General features: G+C 47.5%; 14 protein-coding genes across 14 annotated transcripts; 7 read left to right on the top strand and 7 right to left on the bottom strand.

Annotated features, from left to right (window-relative positions):
- Positions 1 to 176: 176 nt before the first annotated feature.
- On the top strand, positions 177 to 2,201 carry Bathy18g00720 (ABC transporter family protein; the record flags this gene model as incomplete). Its single annotated transcript, XM_007508066.1, has 1 exon — positions 177 to 2,201. The coding sequence occupies one exon, from the start codon at positions 177 to 179 to the stop codon at positions 2,199 to 2,201; it is 2,025 nt and encodes a 674-aa protein (XP_007508128.1).
- Positions 2,202 to 2,257: 56 nt separating this feature from the next.
- On the bottom strand, positions 2,258 to 3,028 carry Bathy18g00710 (predicted protein; the record flags this gene model as incomplete). Its single annotated transcript, XM_007508109.1, has 1 exon — positions 2,258 to 3,028. One exon carries the CDS (start codon positions 3,026 to 3,028, stop codon positions 2,258 to 2,260), a length of 771 nt encoding a protein of 256 aa, XP_007508171.1.
- Positions 3,029 to 3,896: 868 nt separating this feature from the next.
- Positions 3,897 to 5,309, bottom strand: Bathy18g00700 (PBCV-1 prolyl 4-hydroxylase (ISS); the record flags this gene model as incomplete). The annotated part of the gene is made up of 1 exon (XM_007508138.1): positions 3,897 to 5,309. The coding sequence occupies one exon, from the start codon at positions 5,307 to 5,309 to the stop codon at positions 3,897 to 3,899; it is 1,413 nt and encodes a 470-aa protein (XP_007508200.1).
- Positions 5,310 to 5,691: 382 nt separating this feature from the next.
- On the bottom strand, positions 5,692 to 7,206 carry Bathy18g00690 (predicted protein; the record flags this gene model as incomplete). Its single annotated transcript, XM_007508130.1, has 1 exon — positions 5,692 to 7,206. The coding sequence occupies one exon, from the start codon at positions 7,204 to 7,206 to the stop codon at positions 5,692 to 5,694; it is 1,515 nt and encodes a 504-aa protein (XP_007508192.1).
- Positions 7,207 to 7,907: 701 nt separating this feature from the next.
- On the bottom strand, positions 7,908 to 11,324 carry Bathy18g00680 (hypothetical protein; the record flags this gene model as incomplete). Its single annotated transcript, XM_007508179.1, has 1 exon — positions 7,908 to 11,324. One exon carries the CDS (start codon positions 11,322 to 11,324, stop codon positions 7,908 to 7,910), a length of 3,417 nt encoding a protein of 1,138 aa, XP_007508241.1.
- Positions 11,325 to 12,052: 728 nt separating this feature from the next.
- On the top strand, positions 12,053 to 15,109 carry Bathy18g00670 (predicted protein; the record flags this gene model as incomplete). The annotated part of the gene is made up of 1 exon (XM_007508163.1): positions 12,053 to 15,109. One exon carries the CDS (start codon positions 12,053 to 12,055, stop codon positions 15,107 to 15,109), a length of 3,057 nt encoding a protein of 1,018 aa, XP_007508225.1.
- Positions 15,110 to 15,248: 139 nt separating this feature from the next.
- On the top strand, positions 15,249 to 17,381 carry Bathy18g00660 (regulatory factor Sgt1; the record flags this gene model as incomplete). The annotated part of the gene is made up of 1 exon (XM_007508034.1): positions 15,249 to 17,381. The coding sequence occupies one exon, from the start codon at positions 15,249 to 15,251 to the stop codon at positions 17,379 to 17,381; it is 2,133 nt and encodes a 710-aa protein (XP_007508096.1).
- Positions 17,382 to 17,450: 69 nt separating this feature from the next.
- On the bottom strand, positions 17,451 to 20,429 carry Bathy18g00650 (predicted protein; the record flags this gene model as incomplete). The annotated part of the gene is made up of 1 exon (XM_007508089.1): positions 17,451 to 20,429. The coding sequence occupies one exon, from the start codon at positions 20,427 to 20,429 to the stop codon at positions 17,451 to 17,453; it is 2,979 nt and encodes a 992-aa protein (XP_007508151.1).
- A 1,077-nt stretch (positions 20,430 to 21,506) lies between these two features.
- On the top strand, positions 21,507 to 22,085 carry Bathy18g00640 (60S ribosomal protein L9; the record flags this gene model as incomplete). The annotated part of the gene is made up of 1 exon (XM_007508166.1): positions 21,507 to 22,085. The coding sequence occupies one exon, from the start codon at positions 21,507 to 21,509 to the stop codon at positions 22,083 to 22,085; it is 579 nt and encodes a 192-aa protein (XP_007508228.1).
- Positions 22,086 to 22,499: 414 nt separating this feature from the next.
- On the top strand, positions 22,500 to 23,315 carry Bathy18g00630 (predicted protein; the record flags this gene model as incomplete). Its single annotated transcript, XM_007508165.1, has 1 exon — positions 22,500 to 23,315. One exon carries the CDS (start codon positions 22,500 to 22,502, stop codon positions 23,313 to 23,315), a length of 816 nt encoding a protein of 271 aa, XP_007508227.1.
- Positions 23,316 to 23,481: 166 nt separating this feature from the next.
- Positions 23,482 to 23,994, top strand: Bathy18g00620 (cellulase; the record flags this gene model as incomplete). The annotated part of the gene is made up of 1 exon (XM_007508152.1): positions 23,482 to 23,994. The coding sequence occupies one exon, from the start codon at positions 23,482 to 23,484 to the stop codon at positions 23,992 to 23,994; it is 513 nt and encodes a 170-aa protein (XP_007508214.1).
- An 82-nt stretch (positions 23,995 to 24,076) lies between these two features.
- Bathy18g00610 (predicted protein) lies at positions 24,077 to 24,801 on the bottom strand (the record flags this gene model as incomplete). Its single annotated transcript, XM_007508057.1, has 2 exons — positions 24,077 to 24,101; positions 24,155 to 24,801. The coding sequence occupies 2 exons, from the start codon at positions 24,799 to 24,801 to the stop codon at positions 24,077 to 24,079; spliced, it is 672 nt and encodes a 223-aa protein (XP_007508119.1).
- A 162-nt stretch (positions 24,802 to 24,963) lies between these two features.
- Bathy18g00600 lies at positions 24,964 to 25,809 on the bottom strand (the record flags this gene model as incomplete). The annotated part of the gene is made up of 1 exon (XM_007508150.1): positions 24,964 to 25,809. The coding sequence occupies one exon, from the start codon at positions 25,807 to 25,809 to the stop codon at positions 24,964 to 24,966; it is 846 nt and encodes a 281-aa protein (XP_007508212.1).
- A 425-nt stretch (positions 25,810 to 26,234) lies between these two features.
- Positions 26,235 to 27,759, top strand: Bathy18g00590 (WD40 repeat protein; the record flags this gene model as incomplete). The annotated part of the gene is made up of 2 exons (XM_007508182.1): positions 26,235 to 26,363; positions 26,599 to 27,759. 2 exons carry the CDS (start codon positions 26,235 to 26,237, stop codon positions 27,757 to 27,759), a joined length of 1,290 nt encoding a protein of 429 aa, XP_007508244.1.
- Positions 27,760 to 27,802: the final 43 nt, after the last annotated feature.

Below are 27,802 nucleotides of genomic sequence, written 5' to 3'. Positions count from 1 at the left end.
GTATCATAGATTTACATCATCGGGTAATAAATAAAACGGTAGTATCAAGCTCGACGAGTTATACGCGCAAAAGCTTCGACGCTTCTTAAATCTGCTTAAAGCTTAAATCTTCGTTCTTCACTTTCATAAGGTTTTCAGAGTTCTGCATTTCCCCATAAAGACAAAGGAAAGAAAATATGGTCGTCGGGCCTGCGTTCCTTTTAGGCACCGCGATATACGCCACATTCCCGAGTAAAATAAAGTATCCTTTGCTCGCATCCGTCGCCGTCGCGAAAAACATCCTCCTCAAGAAGAAGAAGAAGAAAACAAAGAAGAAAACAAAGCAGAATGAATTAATTGATGAACAACTCCCCGTGTTGCGGTGGAAAAACATCCACTTATCCATGCACAAAAAGACGCAGAAAACACCATCAAAAACTATTCAAATCTTATCTGAAATCTCCGGTGAAGCGCACGTCGGACGTTTGTTTGCCATCGTGGGGCCGTCTGGGTCTGGGAAAACGTCCCTGTTGAACGCTTTAGCGGAAAGAGTTCCTGGGAAGAATGTACAGTTAAGTGGCCTTTTGAGAAGGGAAGGACGGATGTCGTACGTGGAGCAAGAGGATGCATTTTTCGCACAACTCACGGTCAAGGAAACGCTTTTATTCGCAGTAAAGCTGGCGAGATCGAAAAATGAACTCGCCATATCGGATGTGGTTTTACAAGACGAAGAGATTTGCTCTCGTTTGATGACGGATTTGGGTTTGATGAAGTGCGCGGAGACCAAGGTCGGCGACGCGAAAACGAGAGGTTGTAGTGGCGGGGAGAAGAAGAGGTTATCGTTGGCGTGTCACTTGGTGTCGAATCCAAAGGTGATCTTTTTAGACGAACCGACGAGCGGGTTGGATTCGTATCAGGCTCTGAATGTGGTTCAAGCGTTGAAGAGATTGTGCGAGAAGAGACGAACTATCGTCGTGTGCTCGATTCATCAACCGAGGCAGAAAATCGTGGATTTGTTCGACGACGTGACCGTTTTATCCTCCGGGAAGTTGATGTATCACGGATCGATGGACAATTTGGAAGGGCATTTTGAGAACAAGTTAGGCCAGAAGTGCCCGAGAGGGCACAACATTCTCGAGTTTGTGATTGATTTGATCAGCGTCGACGCGAGCACGCCGGAGACGATGTTGGAGAGCGAAAAGTTAATCGCAGAGGTGGCGAAGCACGCCTCTCGGAAGAATGGAGCCGAAAACAGTTTTGGTGGTGGTGACACTGCTGATGCTATCTTGCCGCCCGCAGAAAAGACGGAGGGAGCAGTCGAAGAACAAACAAAAAGTAATAATAATAAAAATCCAATCCAAGAATTCTTGGGTCAATTTCCGCTTCTCTTCCATCGAGCGTTTAAACAGGTCGTGAGAGACAAGACGACGAACAGGATTCGATTGACTGCAAACCTCAACTCGGCGCTCGTTTTCGGATCTATATTCTGGAAGCTCAAAATGGACCCGGCGTCGATGCAGAACAGGTTCGGTTTGCTCCAAGTCAGTACCATCAACGCCGCCATGGCGGCTTTAATGAAGACGTTGACTGCGTTTACAAAGGAGAAAACCATCGTCACTCGCGAACGCGCGAACAATAGCTACGGCATCTTGCCGTTCTTCGTGGCGAAGATTTTCGCCGAGTTGCCCGTCAGCGCTTTGTTTCCGCTCGCGTTTGGATGCGTCGTCTACCCGATGACTCGATTACAACCCACCGTGCCTAAATTCTTGAAATTCTCCTCGGCGATTATTATGGAATCCTTTTGCGCGTCCGCGATGGGTTTAGCCATCTCCTCCGTCGCGCCGAGCACGGAAGCCGCGATCGCTATGGGTCCAGGTATTATGGTTCTTTTCATCGTTTTTGGCGGGTACTACGTAAACGTGGAAACCGTGCCGTTGTGTTTTCGATGGATAAACAAGTGCTCGTTAATTCGAGAAGGGTTCCAGTGTTTGTGTTGCAACGAGTTCGCCGGCTTGAAGTTTACGCCCGGACCGACGGGTGAGAAAGCGCTGGAGAATTTAGGATTCGACGCAGAAAACGGGTATAAACAAGGTATGCACGGATTAGGGAACACGTTAGGATACCTTTGGCTGTTGACGTTATACTTGTTGGAGAACAACGAGCCAACGTTTGCGGTCATGAAGGCAAATAACGGAAATGAAGAACTCACTGGAATGAATTGAAATACAAAACGCACATCTGCCGTACTTTACTATTCTCTACTATTTATTCTAACCTATTAGAGCAACTCGGATCTGTACAGAATAATCTCCTGTTGCTTGAAATACCGCCTATCTTCGTCGTCGATCAACACCAAGTTCAAGTAATACTTCACCGAAAACTTATTGTTTACGCTCTTATACGTCGGCGTCAAATCGTACGGAGACAAAAACAGACGCACCGGAATGCACTCCCCTCGCACCGGAGCGCCTTCCATGACTTCAAACTTCGCAATCACCTCGTTCTCTCCGTGTGCGTTCGCGCCTAACCCACAAATCTCTCTTCTTCGAATTTCAATCTCCATCCGTTTAATCTTCACTCGAACTAACAAGAAGAATATTTTCCCGATGATCGCGTCTCTCAAGTGATACTTCGCCTTGCTATATTCAAACTCAATGTGCAAACAATCCTCGATCCCGACTTCCATCTTGATCGAATTATTCACCTCCGGCGGTTCCCTCACGTTTCGCACCCACAATTTATACTCGTTGACGATGTTCGACGCGTAACTCCTCACCACCGTGACTTTCAAAAACACGCGCAAAGACGCGTTTTTCCCGTTGTAGGACTCGTTCGGAAAATCCACCGATTTAAACGAAAACGGTTTCGAGATTGGTTCCGAAAGCGTCCCGGGAGGTTCAATTTCGCGCAAAATAGAAAGAAAATCCCCGTCGCCTTCGCGACCGGACCGATCGAAATACGCTTCCACTCGTCCAATGAGCTCGATTTTCACCCCCAAATGTTCCACGCGTTTCCCGGGAACTGTTGAAAAGAGTACATTTAAAACCATCATCATCCGTACGGTCAGTTCATACGCATATACAAATCATTACTCATCCGCGACAAACAAAACGAAAACGACAACAAAACGACCACCCGAAGTTTTCGAGATCTCAAAACAAACCGAAGAATCAGAAGAAGACAAAGAAGAATAAGAAACATCTATCTCGATCGCAAACGCTTCTGGCGGCGATACTCAAACTACGCAAAGTTTCACATCTTCACAGAAAACGACGATTCAGACGACGATTCAGACGACGACAAAGACGAAGACGCAGAGTGAAAGAGATCCATCGAGATCTATCGCATCATTAAAAGTAAAATCAAAGTCTTTGTCTCAACATTCGTTCGTTCGCTAACGCGAAAATTTTCCTACCTGGAGAGACGTGCAAAACGCCTTCGATTGATTCTCCTGTTTGTTGTCAAGTTTAAGAAGAGTTTAAGAAATACTACTGAGCGACGTTAACGATCAAAGAACACTACTCACCAGACGTGATCAAAGGAAGCGTTTCCCGCGCGATATTCCCGCCTCCCGAGTGCATCAAAGTCGCCCCGGAGTCTCCGCTGAGATGTCCCCCAGACATGCCGATGGTGTAGGATTTCACCACGCACGCGCGTTTCGGGTGGATGAAGGTGACATCCACGGTGAGTAATTTCGCAGATGGACCGATGCCGAAGAATGACATTGTTGTTTTATTACTTTTTTTGCCCGTCGATCGAGAGGAGGGTTGATGATGATGAGAATGGTGTTGTTCTTTAATGGATTTGTGCGTGCAATTAAGTGAAGACTAATAACCGGATGATAGAAAATCGAACGAAGCGAATGTAAGTAAGTACACATATATAACACATAAAATGACACATATTTAAGTAGTATATTAATCTTGACTCTTCTTCCTGGAGTTTTTCGGTTTGTCTTCCCCATTACTCATCTTTCTTCTTTCGCTTCTCGGGATGGCCAAGAGTCTCGCTCGCTCTTTCTCTTCCTCGTGGCGAAGTTTACGTTCCACCGCGGCTTCTTCTTCGGTCAAGATTTTCGGCGTCGCGCCTCTTACGAGGACTTCGATGGAGTTTAATGTATTTGCGCCGTTATCGTGGGCGTTTCTGGCGGTCGCGGCGCGCGGGTCGAGGAGACTCGCCGCGGTGGACGGGAACGTGATTAAAGCCATGCCTTTTTCCGGTTTGACGGATAAGCCGGGTAACGCCGGGAAGGTGATTTCACCGCCGCCGTTTTCGTCGCCGCTCTCGTTTAAGAAGAACGTGCAGTTTGCTCTGATTTGGTAGTGCTTTTCGATCGCTTCGTGTTGTTCAAACGCCGCGTGAGAGGCTCGCAAATTTTCGCTCGACTTGTACGCCTCGGCGACGACTTCTATGCCCCACAATTTGTTCTCTTTTCTCGCCGAAGGAGACTCGAATTCCTCCACGCAATCCGGAAACAAGTAGTTCAAACGCTTCAAGAGCTGGTTCACGGCTTCCGGTCGGGAAGACGCGTTCACCAACGCGTCTGGGTTGGACGTTCGAAACGGATCCCCCCCGGTGTTCGCGCTCCTGCTTTCGTCGGATCTCGAGGACGGAGACGGAGCTTTTTCGTTGCTGTCGTCGTCGTTAGCATTCGTATTAAACTCTTTCAATCGATCTCTCAAAACAGCCACGGTCCCGCTCGCGTCCAACCCTCTCTCTTCGCAGCACTGCACTAATTCCGCTTTCTTCATAGAACTCAAACCGTTCACCTTTTTTTGTTGCCCGACGACTTCGGAACCGCTTTCGCTTTCTTCTTTATCGCCGCCATCAATTCCAAACATCGCCCGTTCGATATCTTCGCACTCTTTCTCGCTCAAAAACATCGGTGCGGTTAAAATCGGTGGGTCCACGTTTAACACTTTCAACGTTGGCACGTTTTTCACTCTCGCTCTCAAAAACTCAAACGCCAGGAACCCGGCGATGGATTCTTGCACCTGAGTGGCTGCTTTGGAAAGCTCCACCCCGTTCGTTTTCATCTGCGCTTCGGTGATTCTCGAGACTGTTTTGCGCATGTGCGCCGGGATAAATTTATTCGATTGGTTTGCTTTTTGCTCTGTTTCTGTTTCTGTGGGCGTTTCCGCGCTGGATCGCGCTTTCATCGTCATCCTCCTCCTCCTTCTTTGGTGCTGTACAGAGGTGTCTTGGCGGCTGAATTTGCCTTCGTTTTTGCCCCCATTACAGATATCATTTCTTTTCACACGCCTACTCGTAAAAGAGGAGACAGAGAAAAAAGAAGCACAACACAACGACGACGACAACGATGATGACATTATTATAAAGCAGAGCGCTGTGATAAAGTATGCGTTTGTGTGGAGTATTTATTGCGCGCAAAAATGAGGGAAATTATGTGTCAGAGGTTTTTATCCACTTCGACCTAAACCCTAGTATTTAGGGTTTTAGAAAATCGAGACTCTTGACGAGGTACGAGTACGAGTGCGTTATATATAAACGATACGTGTGTTTTAAAAATGAAACTGCTCTGCGAATATATTCACACAGTGTCACACCTCGTGCTCTCGTCTCAATATTTTCTCTCTCTATTCTCTCTCTTCGAATAAAATCCAGATATGTTCTTCTTTTCTTCAATCTGTTATGACGTTCAGAGAGGCGCTGCGCTCTCTTCTTTTATGACTCACTTTTTTCTACTACTACTTAAGTGAGTTTCAGAAAAGATTTCAAGACGAACTCGCCAAAACCCAAACCTATGAACGTCGCGACGGCGTACCCGAGCACGCCGACGAGCATCCCCGGGACGACCAAAGAAGACCATTTCAAACTCGCCGCCATCGCCGCGGCGGTGGTCGGACCGCCGACGTTGGCGTTGCTCGCGATTAACGCCTCCGAGCGACGAAAGTTGAAGAGTTTCGCCGCGAATAAAAGGAACGTTAAATGCGTCAAGACTTGACACATGGAGAAGAAAAACAAGGACGGCGCCGTGGACAACATGTCGGCAATCGACCCGGAAGCGCCAACCGTGGCGAAGAACGCGTTCATGGCTAACGCGGCTAAAGCTTCACCGGATTGCGCGACTTCTTTGCACTGTTTCGGAAACGTCGTGGCGATTAAAACAGAAAAGATGGTCGCGATCGGGATGGTGAGCGACGTCGAGCCGTTGATGAGCGTCGATAACGATTTGGAGAGGTAACAGGACGCCGCGGAATACGCGAGCGCCGCGGAGGCGTTGTAGGTGCTGAAACCTTTACCGGAAGAGTCCTCCTTTGCAATCTCGTCAATCTCTTTTTCTGAAGCCGCCGACGACGACGAATTACTATTCGTACTACTCGCACTACCACTATTTTCACTACCACTACCACTACTACTTATACTCGTACTCTTCTCTTCTTCGCCGTCTTTAACGTACTCCGCGTCCCTGGCCAAGTAAAACAGCAACGCGAAATACAAAACGTTGCACAAATTATCCGCGGCTAACCCAGCGCCTAAAACTTTCGGGCTCACGTTCAACACGTTCGCCACGGCCACGTAATTCACCGCCCCGCCGATGTGCCTGCTCGTCAACGCCGCGCACACTTTCCACGCCTCGTCGCCCAAGGACAAAAGAGGCACGAGCATATATCCGACGACGCCGCCGAGCAACGTCCCGATCGATCCGAAACAAAACAAAGGCACCAACCTTCCGGTGGATTTAAACACCACGTTTAAATTCGCGCTGAATAAAAGCAGCGGTACCGCGAGTGGTAAAATGATGTGGTTGATTTGATCATACGTCGGCGATACGTGCGGTATGACGCCTATATTTGCTAAAATCAAGGTCGTCAAGGCACTAATCAAACACGCGCCGCCTAGGGACGCCCCCCACGGTTTCGTTTCCGCCCACGTGCCGAAGTGCGAGGACGCTAATAATACGGCCCAAATTCCAAACGAGTCTATCGGTTGGATCGAGAATGAAGCGAGCGTTGGATGCGCGGATGTTCGCATCAACTCCCCCCGACCGTTCGTGATGAAAGCCGTTACGCCGTGACGCGATGCCGATGGAATCGTCGCGGAAAAATCCCCCTTTTCCGACTCGAAAGAACGCTTCGTCTTTGACGAAAACGCATAAAACTGCGAACGATATTTCCGTCTTTTTCTCGTTCTCTCGTCGTTCGCGAGAACGCGCGTTCGCGTCGCGCTCGTAGTACTCGTACTCTTAAGCGTAAAAAGCGTCATTCTTTTTTTAAAAAAGTGCTGACATTTTACGCGTAAAATATCTCATCGGAAACGAGCAACGACGATGATGATGACGACGATGCGATCGATGAAAACGATCGTAACTCGTAAAAATCCAAACATCTATTCGCAAACGCTTCTTTCCTCCTCCAATACGTCAACATCCTCGTCTTTAGGTGGTCGACAACGTAAAGCGCAACAAAATCAGATGGAACAGAAACCGGCGGATCAGCGGAAAGTGTTCCTCGGCGTCTCCCTCGGTTTAGTCGTGTGCGCGATTCCATTCTTATTCAAAACGATACAAAAGAGAGAACTGAACGTGGCGAACATGAGAGATGGGAATAGTAGTGGTTTTACCGGGAGTAGTAGTAGTGATAGTAGTAATAGAGACGAGAAAGAGGACGCGAGGAAATCGAGATTGAGCTTTAGAAGGAAACAAAGTTGAAACGGATGCGGATGGATGCGGATGTTTCTAATAACACAATACACTAATAATAACGTCATCGCATTTTATGTAGACATGCTTACGCGTAGGAGTTTTAACCTCGAAGTTAGAATAAAATAGCTTTCGCGTATTCTCGCGCGGCCGGCGGCGAAGCGGGAAAATCCGCCTCTCAACTTTCTCTTTCGCCGGATGATTATATATCGTCATATAACCTCTGTTGTCCGCTTTTACTACTAAACGTTCTTCTTCTTGTCTCTTAAACGTTGTTGTAATTATTGTTATTTTGCATTTCTAATCTCGTGCCACTTTCGTGACAATATCGGACGCACTTTTCCAAGTTTGTATCCGAGCGAGCGGATTTAGAGAGGATCTCGCGAGCGTCCAAGACTTTGGCGCGGATGGTCGCGGAGGAGGAGGATACTCCGGAGGACGTTTTCATCTTTCCCAAAGGCGAAGGACTCGCGGGACTATTCGATACGGAGGATAATCGACTGGTGTTGCTCACCGGGACTTTGGAGAGGTTTTTTAATACTATCTTTCGCTGTTCGCACACGGCTAAGCGTCGTTTGGTAACTCCTTGTCCTCCTCCGAGGAGAACGCCCCCATAATAGGCGTCTCCTCTCAAATTCGTATTCGAAGAATGATGCTGATGGCTGTAGTCGTCGCAGCAAAACACGCTCGTGCTGTTCGCGTCGCCGAATAATGTTTGAAAACTCCCATCGTTGAACGTGAACGTCGTCGCGTTGGACCGTCCGGTTCGCCAGTAGTTGATCATAGCGCCTCGGTCGAGCAATAAAGATATCGATTTTGAGATATCAAAGAGCGGGTTCTTGTCGTAGTAGTAGTTTGGATCGTGCGGATCGAGTTGAAGGTTTTCTTTTTCGACTTTCTTTCTCTTCTCTGTCGTCGTCGTCGTCGTCGTGTCGTTCTCGTTCTCGTTCTCGTTCTCGTTCTCGTCGTTGCAACCTCTACTAAACTCTTCCTCTTTTCTCAACAAAATCTCTTTAAAACGCAACAAAATAGCCGTCTTCTTGGCTAAATCGCGATTGAAATGATCATCTCCGGCGTTTCCATTTTGCGCGTGGCGAAGAGGCACTGCGATGCACATTTTCGAGCTAAACTTTTTACGAGGCGAGATTCTCTTCTCCGCGCTGCTGCTATGATGAGCGCTGCTCGTTGCCGATACGTTGTTTGGCCAATAAAACACGCACTTGCCGCATTTCGTCAACACCGCTCTCGATTCGTCGTTGAAAATGGCACCGAAAGAGTTATCCGTTAACGCGTAGCCGAGACCCCACTGCTCGGTTTGGTTCGTAAAATGTTTTACTTTGATTCTCGCAGAGAGCGGCATATGGTAGTTGTCGTTGTTATTGTTTGCCGAGGATGACGTCGATAACCCCGATGAACGAATTTGGTCGTTCGTTCTGGCAAAGCTCGTCATCGTTATCGGTGGAGACGTCGTTGCCGTTTGCGCACCACCATTTCCGGCGTTGACGGAAATTTGCGCCAACGCTACCCTTGCGGATTCGATGTTTTCTCGTTCGGTAGTAGTAGTAGTAGATCCATCCATCGTCGCGCTTCTCGTTCGTCTCGTCCAACTCTTTTGACCGTTCAGCGCGTGTTGATGTTGTTGTAAAGCATGCTTTGTCTCGGCTTCCATTTGCCGCAATCCAGATATCGATTCTAATGCCGAATGCATTGGACTTTGATTTTGATGAGCTTTGTTTGAAGAAGAAACCAAAGGAGGCACGCTCGCGGCGCGTCGCGGCGTCGTCGACGACGTCGTCATCGCGTCGGCGATGATAATGTTTCTGTTGCGATTATCGTATTCAGTCATCCTCGTCGTCTCAATCGTCTTCGTCTCAATCGCCGTTTGATGATTGTTCGCAGCTGCCCAAACGACATCGAAAAATGGATGCTCTAAAATCTCAACGCCGGTTAAGCGTTTCTCGGCTTCGGCTAATAAACACCTTTTGACTAAATCTCGACTGGTCGCGCTTATCGGAAACCTATACTTTGGAAGGTTTGGAACGTTTTCGTTCTTGGTGCTATTTTTGTTGTTCTCATCGCTATTAATATTATTGTTGTTCTTCTTCGCGGTGGTGGTGGTAACATTCATCAATAAATGTTCGCTCGACAACACTTTCAGACACTGTCGATCGTCCGGGAATCCGAAATCCGTCTTCCGAATTCGATTGTACGTCGCTTCCACCGATTCGGTTTGAAACGGCGGTTCGCCGCATAACAAAGCGTATATTATAACACCTAACGACCAAATATCGGATGCAGAGTTATGCCCCGGGCCTTGACTTCCGGCTAAAACCTCCGGCGCGATGTAGTTTGGCGTCCCGCACACCGTGAATTTCTTCTCGCGCTTATGCGCCAACTGCACGGCTAAACCGAAATCGCCAATTTTGATTCTGGGTTGTCTGCTATGATGATGATTACTACTACTACTACTTCCAGATTCTAACAAAAACGACCGTTCCATCCGTTCGAAAGCTTTCAACCTCTCCTCTCCGGTCTGAAACCGTCTCAGAACTCTCTCGCTCTCGTCCGCCATCGCCGACGCTTCTTTTAAGCCATAATCCGTTAAAAAGACGTTCCCTAACTTCAAATCTCTGTGAACGACTAATTTCTCGTGCAAATACTGCATCGCTTGCGAAATCTCCCAAACGTATGCGCTCGTTTCCGTTTCCGTAATCGCGCCTCGGTATTTAATCACATCCGCCAACGTCCTATCCGAACACTTCTCCATCAATATGTACACGTTCATCTCGTCTTCGAAACATTTCTTAAATTTCACGATAAACTCGTGCTCGGATGCTCTGTGGATTCGAATTTCCGCCAACATCTTGTCCTTTTGCTTTTGCCGTTCCAAATTTTTCTTCGAAACAACCTTCGCCGCGTAATAATTATACGATGATTGTGATTCGACGACGCCATCATCAGAGGGTTTCTTGTTCAAATCTTTCACGGAGTATACGATTGCAAACCCTCCTTTCCCTAAAAGTTTCATTTTCTTGTACGAATTTTTCGTTCTCGTCGACGTCGATATCTTCGTCTTCAACGCTTCTTCTTCCTCGCCCAAATTGAGTTCATCTCTCGAATTGATTTGAATCTCATTTTCGGTTAAACTTCTCGTGCTCGTCGTTTCTCGGTACTCTCTGATGATGTCCGGGCAGACAGACACGGACGCGGTGGTCGTTTTGCTCGTCGTTTTTTTCCCTTCGTTTTGCTTCTTTTTTACCCCCGCAAACTCTCGCTCTCGTCGCTCTTTCTCGCTCTCGTCTTTCATCGCGCCTTCTTCTTTCCCCGTCGTCTTGGATATAAAATGCCCCGTCACATTTCGTTCGTTTCTGTCCGCCAGAGGCGAGCGCATTTGTTCTCGATTTCGTTGTCGTTCGCCGGTCTCCTCGCTGCTGCCTCCTACTCCTCCTCCTCCTCGGCTGCGAAACAACATTAGTATTCGCGCAAATTCGTTCTCGGAGAAGAGATAACGGCGAGAGATTGTTCTGAGGGTGATTCCCCTATTTTTTTTTGTATCTAAACCAACACAACGGACACTTTTTTTTTGAAAATACTCGCGTATTATTAGGTAATAATAAACTTCTTGACTGAACGCGTTGGTACGACTACTGCCCTCCTCGCTTGTGCTCTTTTGCGCTCGCATATGACGCGCAATTGCACCAGAGCCAGTTCGCGCTTCTGTTGCGCTGCTCGTTGGTCTCGCCGTCGTTCGGAAGAATATCTAAAAACAACACAACGGACACTTTTTTTTTAAAGCAGCTGTCTTTGAACGGTTTTTTGAAAATATTACCTACTTGACTGTTGCATCTTTTGAACGCGTTGGTACGACTACTGCCCTCCTTGATTGTAATACATTTTGCGCTCGCGTACGCATAGTTGTACCAGAAAACCAGCCGTTATGACGACACGTAGCCGCACGTGCTTCTGTTATATCTAAAACCAACGGAACAACACGAAGGACACTTTTTTTAAAAAAGCAGCTGTCGGTTTTTTTAAAAGAGTATGGATACCTACTAATAATACTAAACCTTGACTCTGTTGTATCTTTTGAACACGTGTTGGTACGACGACTACTCTTGATGCAAATGCACCAAACAAACCAACGCCGTTATGATGACACACATAGAGCCGTTTTTCTCGCGCTTCTGTTAGTGCGCTCGATGGTCTCGTCGTCTTCCGGAAGAAGAGTTTGATGAAAGCGATATGTATCTGTGATCAGAGAAGGTCATCTCATTTCATCGAATCTGAGCACTTTGAAGACCCTAAATATAAAGCGACGCGACATTTTTAAAAATCTCGTTTCGCGCCTCATTGTGAGAAAAAGAGGAAGAAGAACAACGCTCTCAGTGAGAACAAGAACACGTGCTCATAATGAGCGACGAAAACGAGAATAAAGGGAGAGAAGATGATGCGTTTTCAAAGGAGGATGTTTCTGTTGTTTTAGAGGAAGAAGAAGAAGAAGAACACGAAGGGGTAATAAAAGAAGAGAGAAATGAAAATCATCGCCCCAACCACAAAGCGCAGACGAAAACGAAGAAATACAAGAGCGAAAAATCAGTCAAGTTTCTCTTCCGGGAAGCGACGAAAGCGAGGAACGAACACATGGTCAATTCCACGAAGAAGAACAACAGTAAAGGAAAAGTTGTAAACTTAGAGTACGAGAAAGAACGAGAAGATAACGAGGAGGATTTTTCAACCCCGGGGGATTCGAAAGATTCCGCGCAGACGATGATGAAAGAAGAAGATTCGCTCGCGAAGAACAACAACAACAACGCGAAAGGACATCGAAAGAGACGGAAAGAGCATTACGTCCTCCCAGCCACGCAAAGACCGGATTCGTCGAACACGTTCCCGATGATGGGGATTCCCGTGGCGTTTCCGAAAGGCTTGACGCCGTTAATTCCGCAAAAGATTGTCATGTCGAAAGTGTTGCAAGCGCTCAAGACGAAGCAACACGCGCTGGTGGAATCGCCGACGGGGACGGGGAAGAGTTTAGCCTTGCTGTGCGCGTCGTTGGCGTTTCAGAAGGAGATGAGGAGGCAGATTTGGGAGAAACGGGCGAAAATTGGGGCGGCGCCGGAGAATAAAGGGTTGCCGGATGGGTGGAGAACCGCGAACGGGATGTTTGTCGGCGCGAAAGAGGCGGAAACGGTGAAAATGGAAACGGGAGAAGAAGTTAAAGAAGATAAAGATAATGCGAGGATAAAGTCAGAAGAAGCTGCGACGACGACGACGAACAACAACAACAACAACTCCTCGAAAAACGTACTCCCACCAGACGGTGGTATCGGCGCAAAGTTATTAGCGAAAATGGGCCACTTACCCGGACAAGGTTTAGGCCCGGACGGGAAAGGGATTTCTGAACCCATCAAAACGAAAATGCGGCCGATGGGCATGGGTATGGGCTATGGAAATTTCGAAGAGAACGCGAGAGGAAAGAAGTACGAACATAGCGACCCCGAGAGGATGGATAACGACCAAAAACAATCGATGAAAAATCTGATGGAAAGGTTGGAAAGAGAGGAGGAAGAAATTCCCAGAATTTTCTTGTGTTCGCGAACGCATTCGCAAATCGCTCAGTTAGCGAGAGAGTTGAAGAGGTGCCCGTACAGGCCAAACTTTTCGGTGTTAGGATCTCGACAACAGTTCTGTCCGGCCAAGAAAACGGACGAGGAGTGTCAAGAGATGACCAGAGGGTGCGTGAAAGCGGTGCCGCCGCATTCGACGAGCTCAAAGTGCGCGTATTTCAATCGCCAGGCGCACTTATTAGACGAGATGAGAAACGCGCACATTTGGGACATCGAAGATTTGAAGTACGCCGCAGAGGAACACGAGGCGTGCACTTTTTACGTCACGAAAGAGTTATACAAAGATGCCGAGTTTGTTTTGTGTCCGTATAATTACATTTTCGACGAGGGCATTCGCGCGGCGATGGATATCGATTTAACAAACGCCGCCATCATCATCGACGAAGGACACAACATCGAAGACGTCTGCAGAGAAGGCGCGTCGGTGGAAGTCTACGAGAAAGATTTAGAGAGATATTTGAACGAAATTGGGATATTGGTTGTCACTTTTCCGGAAGCTTTACCGGTGAAGAACTTCTTGATTCAAATTGCCGCGTGGATCTCGAGAAAGATGAAACAGAGACAAGAGTTCGATCGATACAAACAAACGAGAACGATAAGCGATCCGAACGTCATAATCGAAGAGTTATGGGACGCGTTGTGTAACCCAAAACGAGAAGAGGAGACGTTAGACTCCGTTTTGAAAAAAGTCCAAACGATAACGGCCAAGCAATCGAAAACTATGCAAATGATCTCGGAACAAGGCGAGAAAGTCACCGGAGTCTTGGGCATGCAAGCCATGCGATTCGCGAACGAAATCGCGACAAAATTCTCCTTGTTCAAGAAGTACTCCAACGATTACGTCTTATGCATCGCACAATTCGCGCACGACGCGTTCAGCAACCCAGCGGACAAACCAAAACACGACGAGAAGACTGGTGGTTTTGCCCTGTGGTGTCTCCGGCCGGCGGTGGCGTTTGAACGAGTCGCCGAGAAAGCGCGGTGCGTGATTTTAACCTCAGGCACGTTATCTCCGACGTCTTCGTTAGAGGGTGAATTGGGCGTTCCGTTCCCGATTAAAGTCGACGCCCCGCACGTCGTTCCGAACAACCAAATCTTCGTGGAAAGTCTCGATACGCTCGGTGCCATCACGAGGAGAAATTTACAATCGAGCGGCCAAGATTTTTCCGCGCGATTAGGCGACATGCTTTTACGGTATTGCAAACACATTCCAGGAGGCGTATTAGTGTTTCTCCCGTCCTACGAACTCATCCAGAGGATCTCGGACGAGTGGTTCCACACCACCGGACACCACGCGCAGATTTCGAAGCACAAGAAAATCGTGTTCGAAACCGGCGGATCTCGAGGTTTCGACGAAACCCTCGAAGACTTCAGAGACGGTTTGAAAAAGAAAGGCTCCTTACTCTTTGCCGTTTTCCGTGGCAAATGTTCAGAAGGCTTGGATTTTAAAGACAACGCCGCGCGGGCGGTGTTTTGCATCGGAATCCCGTTCCCGAACCTCGGCGACGTCAAAGTGAACCTCAAGAAACAGTTCAACTCCTCCGCGCACGGCGCGCAGAAAAACTTACTCGACGGCAATCGATGGTACGAACACCAAGCGTTTCGAGCGTATAACCAAGCGCTCGGTCGATGCGTTCGGCATTTACACGATTACGCCGCTATTTTCTTGGTCGACCAGAGGTTTTGTCACAACCGCGAGAACATAAACTTAATAAGCAAATGGGTTCGAGGCCGCGTGCGTACGAGCGGCGGCGCGAACGAATCCGTCGGCACGTTGAATGAATTTTTCCAAACTTTACGAGCGAATCCACCGGAAGAGAACAAAGTTAAGAAGAATTGAAAGAGAGACTTATTAAATTGCTGTAATATCATCATCATACTATATTGTACCACTATACTACGTACGGTAGTACCACACAACAACCAATTAAGTCTGAAGGGGAATCTCCTCATAATTTAGCACTAACAAGGAGAACACAATGAATGCATCCGAACGAGAGGAAAATAGAAAAAAACTAAATCATATCGGTGATGATGACAATGACTATAATTCTCGCACTTTGGAGCCAAACTGCGTGCAGTATCTCATCTACTTCGACGACGTTTCTTGCGCGTTGGAGGAGAAAAAGAACGAAATTTTCAAACATTTAGAGCAAGACTTTGAAGCGAAAGAAGCACTACTATCATCGAAAATGAAGCGAAAAGATGATGTTTACGACGCTTACTGTTACCACCGAGAAGGATTCAACCTCACCCGTGCGTTCTGCGACGCGACGAAAAGATGGTGCTTGAAAGGATCGACGAAATTCGGAGACGCTTTAGATGACGAGTGGATGGTCGCGAACATCTTGTTTCGATTGAGTGTACGATTTGAAGACACATCCGTTCGCATGTTCGACGACGACGGGGAGTTTTTATTGGTAGAATGCGCGCACGTGTTACCGATGTGGGTGGAACCGAACGTGGCGGAAGGGAGGACGTTCATTAGACGTGGCGCGGTACACGTCGTTTACGAGCCGGAGGACGAAGCGAGGAAGGAGGAACGAGAGGAATATGATGAAGAAAGAGAAGACAGAATGGATGCGCTGAAGACGAATGTGGACGCGTTGAATGCGTTGATTAAAGCTTCTGATCAAAAGAAGTACAGGCTAGGCAATGCGATCGACGCGCATCTCAAAGAGCACAAGATGAAAAAATATTATCAAACCGAGGAGGCGATCGTAACGTCCAGACATCTCGCGCGAGCGTTACTTCCGAAACGCGTGAGGAAAGCTTTGCAACGTGTTGGGATGAAATCGATGAAGCAAAAACAAACGTTCATTCAATTGGCGACGCGCGTGTTTTACGAGCGGACGCCTGCGGACGTGCGAAGCTCGAAAGATTTTCGCAATTTGAACTTTAATACTCCCGCCGCCGAATCAAACGCGGGAAAGGAGGAGGAAGAGGAGGAGAGTTCCATCGTCATCCAAGACGACGCGATGATGAATGAGATGGACTCCGTTACGCTTCGCTTCTCTCGATGCGCGTACGCGCAACTCGCTCGAGCAAAGTTCGACGCGCCGAGAAAGTATCCGATGGATGTGATTGCGAAAACAACCGACGCGGATTTGCACAACGCGTTTGATATCGGGATGAAGTTAACGGTCGGGATGGAGATTGCGTTGGAAAAGCTTTTGATGAGCAGCGAAGATGATAGTTTAGACGACGAGGATTTGGCGAAGACATTCAACGCGGAGGAAATCGCGGCGATTTTGCAATTCAAGGACGCGTTAGAACGTGTTGTAGAAACAAAGGAAGATGAAGACGAAGAGGACGTACAAAACCTCGAACCGGAAAGCGACCAGTGGATGCGCGACGGCATGCGCGATTTAGACAACGAGATTTTAGCGCGAGCGGCGGAGCGCGAATTGCATCCTCTCTCGGACGACGACGAAGATGGACGACCCAGCGCCTTTGACGACGAATTCGATTTCGACGACGATCTCAAAGACGATAAACGGCGAGAGAAAGAGAAAGCATTCAGCGAGGACGTGAAACGAGTCGGGAAAAAACTCGGGACGTTTATGAACGCGAAAGCGACGTATAAAGGCGCGGAAGAAGTGCAACGCGCGAACAACATCAACAACGGTAGTAATAATAGTAGTAATAGTTATTCCAAGAAGGAGAAGAAAAAGATTGCGCCGCCGGAACTCGACGCCGACGCGTTCGAACGCGATTTAATGAACGCTTTGATGGACGACCCGGAGTCGGAACAGTTTTTAGAGCAATTCACGAAAGATTTAGCTTTTCACGACAATCCAAAAGACGATTTGAGGAGAAAAGTCGAACACGACGTCGTTCAAAACGAACTCGATTTACAAGCGGAAGATTTCGACGTCGCGTACGAGGCGGCGTTGAGAGAGCAACTGCTCGGGTCGCACGTGGAAGAGTCCGTGAAACGAACGACGACGACGACTACAAAAACGACGACTATTGATGCGAATGACGAAGATAGCATCATGGAAAGCGAAACGATTAAAGACGTTTTGAAATCCGCGGTGATGCAAAACGGCCAATCCGGGCCGGCGACCATTTTGCTCGGCACGTTACGAGACGAAGAAGAAGAAGCTTAAGGTCAAAGAAATAGAGTATTAAGATGTTATTAAAGCTACAGTAGGTACAGCAATTAGTATTATACAAAACTACGCGCGCTGCTGTCTTTTCGAAGACCGCTGGTTCAATCCTCCGTCTATTTGCCTTTTCGCTTTCTCCCGCAACTTCTCCACGTTTGATTCGCCAAAGACCGCCGCGTTGGTGTTCGAATCATCCATCGTATTCACAGTCTCGTCTTCGTCCGCGCGTTCAATCACGCACTTTCTCCCGTACAAGTGCGCGTTCCCTAACGCGTCCATCGCGTCCGTCGCTTCCCTTTGCGTCGTGTATTCAATAAACGCGAAACCTCGGTGCGATCCGTCGAATTTCTTCGGCACGCGAACGGATTTCAGAACGCCGAACGGATTGAACAATAGTTGCACGTCGCGTTTGGTCGCCTCGAACGCGACGTTCCGAAGCACGAGCTTAGTCGCTGATTTGCCTTTTGGTATTTTGGATTTCTTTTTCATCGCGAGCGCGTTGGTGTTGTCGTCCTCGACGGTTTCTCGAGACATTTTCTGCCTCGAAAGCTCGATCGACAAGACTTTACCGTCTAACTTCCCGATGCCGGTGGAGACTAATTTCGAGCATATCGAGGCGGTTTCGTGCGATTCAAACTCGACGAAACCAAATCCTTTGGATAAAAGAGATTTACCGTCTGAATTTGGTTTTCGGGCGATTTTGGCGGAGACGAGTCTTCGGTTCTTTCCTCCCGCGCGTTTGCAAAGATTTTCAAAGAATTGAAGAAAACTCTCGTCCGTGGTGGCAAAGTCGATGTTTTTCACGAAGAGAACTTTAGACTTTTCTTCCGGATCCTCCTCGACATCGTCTTTATTAGAGGTTTCTTTGGTGAACTTTGTTCTTCTCTCGTCATTTTCTGTTGCATCATCATCGTCGTCGTCATTCTTCTTCTTCGATGTCTTGAAAATGTCTTTCGGCGCCCATTCGACGTATAACGGAACGTGTCTGTACCTCTTGTACGCTAACCCTTGAAACGCTCTTCGCGCTTCGTTGCTCTCTAGAAATTCCGCGATTGCAATCGTCCGTGTCGATGGTAACACCAACTGACTCAAAGTGCCAAACTTTTCGCACATCTCTCGCAAATCGGACTCTTCGGATTCGTACGGTAAATTTTTAATCAAAATCGAATGTTGCGAACGCGCGATTTTGACATTTTCTCTCGATTCCGCTGCAGATTCGAGCGCGTGGACGTTTACGCCGACATCGCCGAGCTCTTTTTTCGTGTTTGCGATGACTTGAGCTTCACCTAGGGCGACCCGCACCGCGACGTCTTCGGTTTCTGTGCTCAACAAATCGCCTTTGTCCACGCCGTACATCGCGGCGATGGCGGAGAGGACGGTGTCTTGACGCATGAAGAGCGCGTTCCATGCTTTTTTATCCGCCGCGTCCGCTTTGCGCGTGTGCTCTTTTTGTTTCTTGTAAGAGTTTTTTGGGTCGTTCTCGTCGTCGTTGTCTTCCCCGTTGTCGTCGTTTATTATAGTTATCCTCCCGACGCCGCCTAACGTGTTCTTTTCCGCGTTCGTCGGCGCTCGTTTCGCCGGTAATACGTGTAAAATGCGACCTTGGAAAATAGCACCGTCTAACACGTCGATGCATTTCACGCCATCTTCCGGCAACGCGAACGTCGCGTATGCCAATCCTTTGCTCTGTTTCGTCGACTTGTCCACTAAGACGTGCACTGCGGTCAATTTTCCGACGTGAGATTGCATGTGGTCGAATATTTCCTCCTCCGTGCACGTATACGGAAGGTTGCGAAGGAACACGCGACCGGTTTCTTGTAAAGATTCCATGTCCGACGCTTGGACGACTTCGACTTCTTTTATTGTTGCTTTCTCATCATCTTTCGACTTCTTTGATGACTTTTTCTTCTCCGTATTATCGACGTCGTCGTCGTTGTCGTTCTCCAAGGAAAATTCCTTTCTTTCATCGTCGCTACTCTTTTCGCTGTTGTTGTTCTCGTCGTCGTCGTCGTCGTCCGAAGAATTTTCCTCCTCTTCGTCCTCCTCGGAATCCTCTGAATCGCTGCTAAAATTCCCTCTCTTCGCCTTCAAATACTCCATGTCCGAAACCGCGTCGTCTTTCTTAACGTCGTCTGAATCGGAATCTATTTCTTCGCTACTACTACTACCATTATCATCACTACTATCGTCGTTCTCTAAGTCCTGGTACTCGTCGTCGTCTGAATCCTCGTCTGCGTTCCCGCCTTCGGTATCTTCGATGTCGGCGAGTTTCGTTTGCGCGGGACCTCCGGACAGGTAATCGTCTTCTTCGTGCACTAACCCGTCCGACCAAAATTTCGCCGCGAATTTACTCTTCGGGAGCATTAAAGCCATGTATTCTCTCAATTTCGGATCTTCTCGCATTTTCTCCTCCAACATTTTCTCCTCGGGCGATACGAACTGTTCTTTCTTCAGTTTTGCGGCTTTTTCCATCTTAATCCGCTCCCGGACGCCGATAAATCGATTCGGATCTTTCTTTTCCTCTCTGTCCTCGTCCTCGTCTTCTTTATTATTCTTCTTTTTTAACTTCTTCTCTTCCTCTCTTTTCAATCTCTCGTTCGCGCTCGTCCCCGCCGAATACTTCGACCACGAACTCCTTTCGCTCAACGCCGCTCGCTCTTTCCGACTCGCCGCGAACGAGACATCGATCCGACTCGTATCGATGAACGTGTTGTGGAAATATTTCTGCGCTAAGATGGCCATCTGTTCCGTTTTGTACCCAATAAATCCCAAACATCGAGAAGTTTGCTGCTGCTGCTTTCGATGTTGCCGCCAACTGCTCCTCGAGTCGTTATCGTTGGTACCGCCGTGCGTATTTTTAATCACGCAATCGGTCACTTCTCCGATCGTTGAAAAGTGCTCTCGAAACCTCACTTCCGTGTAATGTTTCGGGAGGTTTTTTATGCACAAGCGCGAGGAGACGAGAGGTGTTTGAACATCTCCATCCGATGGATGTTCCGGATTCGCCTTGAAAGTTTCTTCTCGTTGTTGGTCTTCTTTGCCTGCCATTTGGTCTTACTCTTACTCTTAGTATTCTTAGTATTTGGGACGATGCTCTTTCTCAGAACGACGATGATTTTGCGTTTGAGCTTTCACTCTCTCGTTGATCGTATTACTTTTGCGTGCGATAATACACTTCTTCTTTGTCTTCTTCAGTTCTTCTCTTTGCCGGCGTAAACGTCAGACGAACGCAAAACAGAACCGCCGCCGGCTTGGGAAAATGGATTTTTGAGTTCAGTTCTTATATACTCTCGAATAAAAATCTCTCCGCCGCTAGAATTCACCAAAAAGCACGCTCTCACTGACGAGCAATAATACACGTAGCTCTGGGAAAGAAACTCTCGTTCGCGTGGTGTTCCGAGGAGCGTCAGTCAGAAGGCAATGTGAGGGCAGATTGTGAGCAGATTAATTGAAGCTTTTTTTTTGTTTAGGGTGTTAGATATATGTTTAGGGTTTAGCTTGTGTTTGTCTCTCTCTCTCTCTCTTCGCATTTTTGGTTCTCTCTTCGCATTTTTGGTTCTAAGCGTCACACTAAAAGAAGATTTAGACGACGATAAAGAGGTACGTTGCGAACGTTTTTTTTTTGTGCTTTGCGACTCGCACTGCATTCGATATACTTTTGTAGCAGAGAGAGAGAGAGAGAGAGAGAGAGAGAGAGAGGAGTCTCTCTTTCTCTCGAACGCGCGTATGCGCGATGAGAATCGTTGCATTTCGTTTTTCTTCATCGCGAAAAATGAGAAATTTGGTCGCGAAAAGGACACAAACGCGGACGTCGTTTTGAATCGCTTTTCGGATGAAAACGTATTTTGTTGAGAGAAACGATAGTTTTGGATGTCACCGAACGCGTAATCGCGTTTTATTCGCGTCGCGACGGCGAGTTTGCGCGTCGATTTCGACGAGATTTCGAGAGTCTTGGATTTTCTCTTTTTTAGGACTTAAAGGACTTTGGCTTGAGGGGTCTTGTTTCCTCCTTTAATCTGATGTTTTGATATTAAACGGTTTCTTTTTGTCTCTTTAATACTAACCTCTCATTGTTCAACCTCTTATTATTATTCATCATCACATTATATACAGAAAACAAAAAGAATGAGACTCGTAAAAACGGAGCGTACGCTCGACATTCCGGAAGGCGTCACGGTGAAGATGAGCGGCCGCAAAATCACCGTCTCGGGGCCGAGAGGCGAACTGAAGAGAGATTTCAACCACGTCGCGAAGATTGATTTACACCACGACAAGGAAAACAACATGATTGTCGCGGCGATGTATTTTCCGACGAGTAAAATCACCTCGGCGTTGCGATCGACGTGCTCGAACATCAGCAACTTGTTCGACGGCGTTTTGTACGGGTTCGAGTACAAGATGAGAGCGGTGTACGCGCACTTTCCGATTAACATCAACATCGACGAAAAGAAGGGCGACACGGTGGAAATTCGTAACTTTTTGGGCGAGAAGAGACCGAGGAAATGTAAGATGTTGCCGGGCGTGAAAGCGGAACGATCGAGCGACGTGAAGGATCAAATCGTCTTAACCGGGAACGACATCGACAACGTTTCCAAGAGCTGCGCGTTGATCCACGATTCGTGCTTGGTGAAGAAGAAGGACATTCGTAAATTTTTAGATGGCATGTACGTCTCCGAGAAGAGAGTCATGAAGCCGGATGAATAATAAAAGAGTAGTGGTGTATTTTTGATCCATCGCGGTTTGCGCATAACGCAATCGGGTTAGAGAGAGAGAGAGAGAGAGAGAGAGAGAGAGATTATTACGTTTTATATCATCGTCGGATATAATAAATTTAGAGGGTGTTTCCTAGCTTAGCAATACTTTTTTTATGACAATTGCTACGTACTGTATGCGGTTGTGTACTACATTCAATTCATATATATCTTTATTTAAACTACTACTACGCGTTTGTGTGCGTTTGAGAGAAAGAAAGGAAGAAAGAAAATTTATATTCTTTTTTAACCCCGAGCCTCGTTGTTGGAAAACCACATGTGTGCATGCGTGATCCAATGAATAAAAAACGACATCATTTCCAAGCGGCTTTTGCGTCCAACGACTCTCGAAAACACTTTCGCAAAAATGATTCGATCCTCTTCCTCCTCTCTCGCGTCTTTCCTGTTCTTCTTTTTCTTTATCCTCAAAGTCGTGGTTAATGTTTCCGCGCAGAAGAAAAATGATTTCTCGGAAACGCTTCGATTGTTGATCGATAAAACACCACCTCGTTCCACGTGTTTACCCACGGACGAATTCGTTCGAGTTTCCGGCGACTCCTTTATTTTAAACAACAAACCGTTCACGTTCGCCGGGTGGAATCAGTGGGAGGTCGTCGAAGCGGCTTCAAACGCGCCACCGCCGTACCGATGGACACCAAAGTTGGGCATAGAACACATCACGAACCAGCTCGATGTGGCGGTGCGAACCGGCTTGAAAGTGGTGAGGATTTGGGTGCATCCAATCACGGAAGGCTACGCTTTAAGGCCGACGAAAACGACCTGGAACGAGAGAGCGTTGAAAGGCTTGGATTTCTTCCTCAGCGAGTGCGAGAAACGAGAGGTTAAAGTCGTTTTAGTCCTCGCGGATAATTGGTACGCCACGGGCGGGATCAAAGAGTATTGCGAATGGTCGAGGACGTGTCGAGATCAGAGCGAGTTTTTTACGGACGAGGAAGCGCAGAAGTACTACAAGGAAACGATTAATTACCTGGCGTACAGAACGAATTCAATCACGAAGCGTCAGTACCGAGACGATCCGACGATTATGGCGTGGAATCTAGCCAACGAAGCGAGAGCGAAAGGCAAGTCGCGAGAGGACATGCGACGGTGGATCGAAGCTTCGTGCGAATATCTGAAGAAGAAAGCGCCGAATCATTTAGTTGCAGTTGGGTATGTGCTATAGGGTTAATTTTTTTCTCAAAGTCTCTTTTTTCACTTCTCTTTGTTGTATTGTTCGCTGACATGAAAAACGTTTTTCTTACTTCTTACATCAAACACCAATCACACGTAAAACAACGTATAGGTATGAGGGATTTAGCGACGACAGCAGACGACGCGACGCGGATTTCATGAACCCAGGGAAAGGAGGTGGTCGTTGGGCCGGACGAGAAGGACAAGATTTTTTGTCGCAAGTCGTCGAGTCTTCGTGCGTGGATTACGCCGGGATACACGTTTGGCCGGACGCCTGGGACGTCGAAACGCCCGAGTTTCAAAAGCAATTCATTTTGAACCGAGCGAAACTCGTAAACGGAAAGAAACCATTCGTTTTGGAAGAGTTTGGTATCATCGTCGGGAAATCACCGGAAGAGAGAAAAGAGGACATGAAGAAGCGAGACATGTATTTCAAAAATGCGTTCGAAACGACCGAGAAACTCGCCAAGGAGAACAAAATCAGCGGCTCGATGTTTTGGCACTTTTACGATGAAAATGTCGGCCCTGGTCGGTTCGGCGTTCGAACGAGCGACGCGTCGACGTGGAAAATGATTGAAAACCACGCCAAGTTTATGGCTCGATTGAGTGGATTGCAAACGAGTTGCCCCGTCGCCGCGGAGAACGACGTTTCTACTCAATCTTCTTCGTAAACCGGTACCACGTAAAACGGGACCAAATAAAATCTCTTTCTACTCACCGTACGAACGACTCGAAACGAAACACATCCAGCCGCTATTCTCCCTGCCATTCTCCTCGCCTCCCGTCCTCTCTCCAGCGCACTCCTCGTTTTCCTCCGCTTCCCAGACGAACTTAATCTCGTCTTCCCCAAACTCCTCTCTCACGCAGTCTTCGTCCAACTCGCACTCTTTCATCGAATACGCCGAGACGATTATCGGCGCGTTCGGGTATCTTTTCAACGCGTATTTAAAGCTCTCCAACCAGGAATCGTACCCCCAAACGCCGGCGTTGAACGCAAACGCCACATCGTATTCTATTTCGTCCTTTTCTCTGTTTCTCTCGTGAAATAAACACCGCTCGCGTTCGACGACGTTTATTCGCGCCGCTTTTCCCTTTGTCTTCTCCTCCTCATCATTTTCATTTTCATCGTCGTCTTCGCTTTCGCTCTCGTTGCTCCTCCCTCTGCTTGTCAAATTCTCATCATCATCACCGAAAACTAAATTCGGTCCAAACAAGCTCAAATTTACGCCGCGTTCTTTGCCCAAATCCTTAAATATCCGTTTAGTTTCCCCGTCGTTTATGCCTTCGCGTCGATCGCAGCCTAAAAGGAGCACGTTGATCGTTTTCTCGCCCTTAAACGCGGTTCCAATTTTGGCAAATTTTGCGCTCAAAACGGGTTCGTTTTGTAACCGATCGAACGCGCGGAGGATGGTTTTCGATCGCGAGGTGAGGTCTAAAGAAGTACTAGTGTAGTCGTCGTTCTTTCCTCTCGCTCGCATTCTTTCTCCTTTGGAAAGCAGCGCAGGTATAACGTGTGTTTAGTAGTACGAGTTTCACATTCTTTTTTGCGTTACGTTTTATGAGGAGTTTCTCTCCCTGTGTGATGTGTGTTTTTACAAGCGCATGTGTGCGTGTACGTATATGTGTGTGTTGTGTTGATTTTATGGAGTGTGTAACTCGCCGCCTTCGTATCGCCAACCCGATGGTAATGGACAGTTGTTGTCGAGGAGGTATTGTAAACATTCGAGGTGGTTGTTCTCGTGCGCTCCTTCTACGGCCCAATAGTTCCACGGCGCTTTGGCGGTTTCGCGCAAGTACTTCAAACAGTCCAAGTGGCCGTACTCGGCCGCCCACCGACACGCACATGCGTCATATTTATCAAACTTACGCTCAACAAGATATTCGAGTATGTGAAGATGACCATATTTAGCCGCAAAAGTGGCAGTTCTCGAATCCCAAGGCGCTTTGACTTCTTCGCGTAAGTATTTGAGTACCTCGAGATGACCTTCTAAGGCAGCACATGCACACGCCATCTCATCAATAGGACACTCATTTGCAACGCAATACTTTACCATTTCCAGATTACCATGATATGCGGCCGCATGAATCGTCCTTCTATCCCACTCACACTTTTTCTCCTCTCGCGCCCACTTGAGCAACTCGAGTTTATTCGTTAGAGCAACTCTCTCGCAGAAATATGGTTCGTCCCTCCTTGGGCCGTACTGCCTTACCAACTTACCCCACGGATAATGCTCCCACGCTACTTCCAAAGTCGATATCGACGACATCTCTCTCACTTTAAACTCCTTTTGCAACTCCCCCTTGTTGTAAGACGATCTCTTAATCAACTTTCTCGTCTCCGTATTCACTTCGTACAAGAATTTCAAATCCGTTTGATTCAACCCCGGGAGAATGTGTTTGAAACTTATATCATCGTTCTTCACGATTAAATCCCACACGTCTCTCTGCCCAACCTTCCTCTTCTTCCCTCTCGTCGTTACCCCCATCGTCTCCGCGACGTTTTCGACTCTTTCCCCTCCAGAGAGTATATATATATATGTGTGTGTATATATATCGCGCTCTTCACGGCATAAAGTTGAAGAAATCCAGAGAGACCAACTGTCACTTTTGATAAAAATCTTCGCTTTTTTTCTCGAGAGAGACGAACGTTTTCGAAAACGCACAAAAACCAGCTCAATTCGAACGAGAACGAAGCATAAACGATACCATTCGAAAGCTCTTTTCCGTATTTATCACTCACACGCGTCTTGTTTCTTTGTGTTCACTTCTACGTGCATCTAAAGAGCGTCAAAGATGGTCAATTCTCGAATACATTCACTTACATTTACTCGTATTTTTTACTCAAAATCTTCACTCGTTTCGACGTTTTCGACGCACAAAAAAGCTTCAGATAACACGAGAGAAATTCAACATGAATCCAGGAGAAAAGCAGGCGGAAATCTACACCTACGAAGCGCCGTGGTTGATTTACGCGTGCAATTGGTCGGTGAGACGTTTACGTTCTTTTTGTTGTTTATGCGTCGTGCATATCGCTCTTTATGTCGCTCTTTTTCTCTCTCTAACTCTCTGTTTATGATGCGATGGAATTCCAATCGGGAGCCGCTCTTTATTCTCCGTAATGGATCCAAATTATATCCACGATGTTGTTTACTTTATACTTTATACACGTCAGATCATTCGCGCGCGTTTCAACTGACACCAACAAATGCTCTTCCTTTCTCCCACTCTTTCGTGCGATAAACGCGATGATAAACGCGCGATGATATAAACGAAAGGTTCGAAACGATAAAAAATTACGCCTGGGCATCGGATCGTTTTTAGAAGAGTACGAGAACAAAGTCGAAATCGTCACGCTGGACGAAGAAACCGGAAAATTTTTAAACGACCCAAACTTACGATTCGATCACCCGTACCCGTGCACGAAACTGATGTTCGTGCCGGATAAAGAGTGCCAACACGAAGATTTAATGGCCACGACGGGGGATTTTTTACGGATCTGGAAGATTAACGAAGACGTCGGAGGGACGGCGAAAGAGAAGGCGAATGAGAAGGAAGAGGAACGAGAGAACGATGATGGGAATACTAACATCAGCAACAACAACAATAATAAAAGAAACTTGAAGAAAGGCGGCGGCGGCGGCGGCGGCGGGAGAGATACGAACACGGAGAAACCGTCCACGTCTGGACAACAAGAAAAGCAGCAACAACAACAACAACAAAACGCATCGAACAAACAACAAGAAGACGGTAAAATAGAACTCCGAGCGTTGTTGGCGAATAATAAAAATTCTGAGTTTTGCGCGCCGTTAACCTCGTTCGATTGGAACGAAACGAACGTCAACAGAGTCGGGACGTCGTCCATCGACACCACGTGCACGGTCTGGGATATCGAAAGAGAGTGCGTAGACACGCAGCTCATCGCGCACGATAAAGAAGTCCACGACATCGCCTGGGGAGGTCCCGACGTCTTCGCCTCTGCTTCTGCGGACGGTTCCGTCAGAGTTTTCGATTTACGCGATAAAGACCACTCGACGATCATCTACGAAAACCCAGAAATCGGCGTCCCTTTACTCCGTTTAGGCTGGAACAAACAAGACCCGCGATACATGGCCACCTTTGGCATGGACTCGAAAGTCGTCGCCATAATCGACATTCGATTCCCGACGTTACCCGTCGCCGAGTTAAAACGCCACGCGAGTTCCGTCAACACCTTAGCCTGGGCCCCGCATTCCTCGTGCCACATATGCTCCGCCGGAGACGACGCGCAAGCGTTGATTTGGGATTTAAGCGCCATCAATCAACTCTCCGAAGGCGGCTTAGATCCCGTCTTGGCGTACGAAGCCGGCGCGGAAATTAACCAGTTGCAATGGTCGGCCACGCAACCGGATTGGATCGCCATCGCGTTTAGTCGGAGTTTGCAAATTCTTAGAGTGTAATTTTACTATATCGAATACATATCGAATCACACATTAAACGAAA

Source organism: Bathycoccus prasinos, assembly GCF_002220235.1.
Source record: "Bathycoccus prasinos genomic : Chromosome_18".
Taxonomy (NCBI): Eukaryota; Viridiplantae; Chlorophyta; class Mamiellophyceae; order Mamiellales; family Bathycoccaceae; genus Bathycoccus; species Bathycoccus prasinos.
This window is presented reverse-complemented; position numbering and strand designations above follow the sequence as displayed.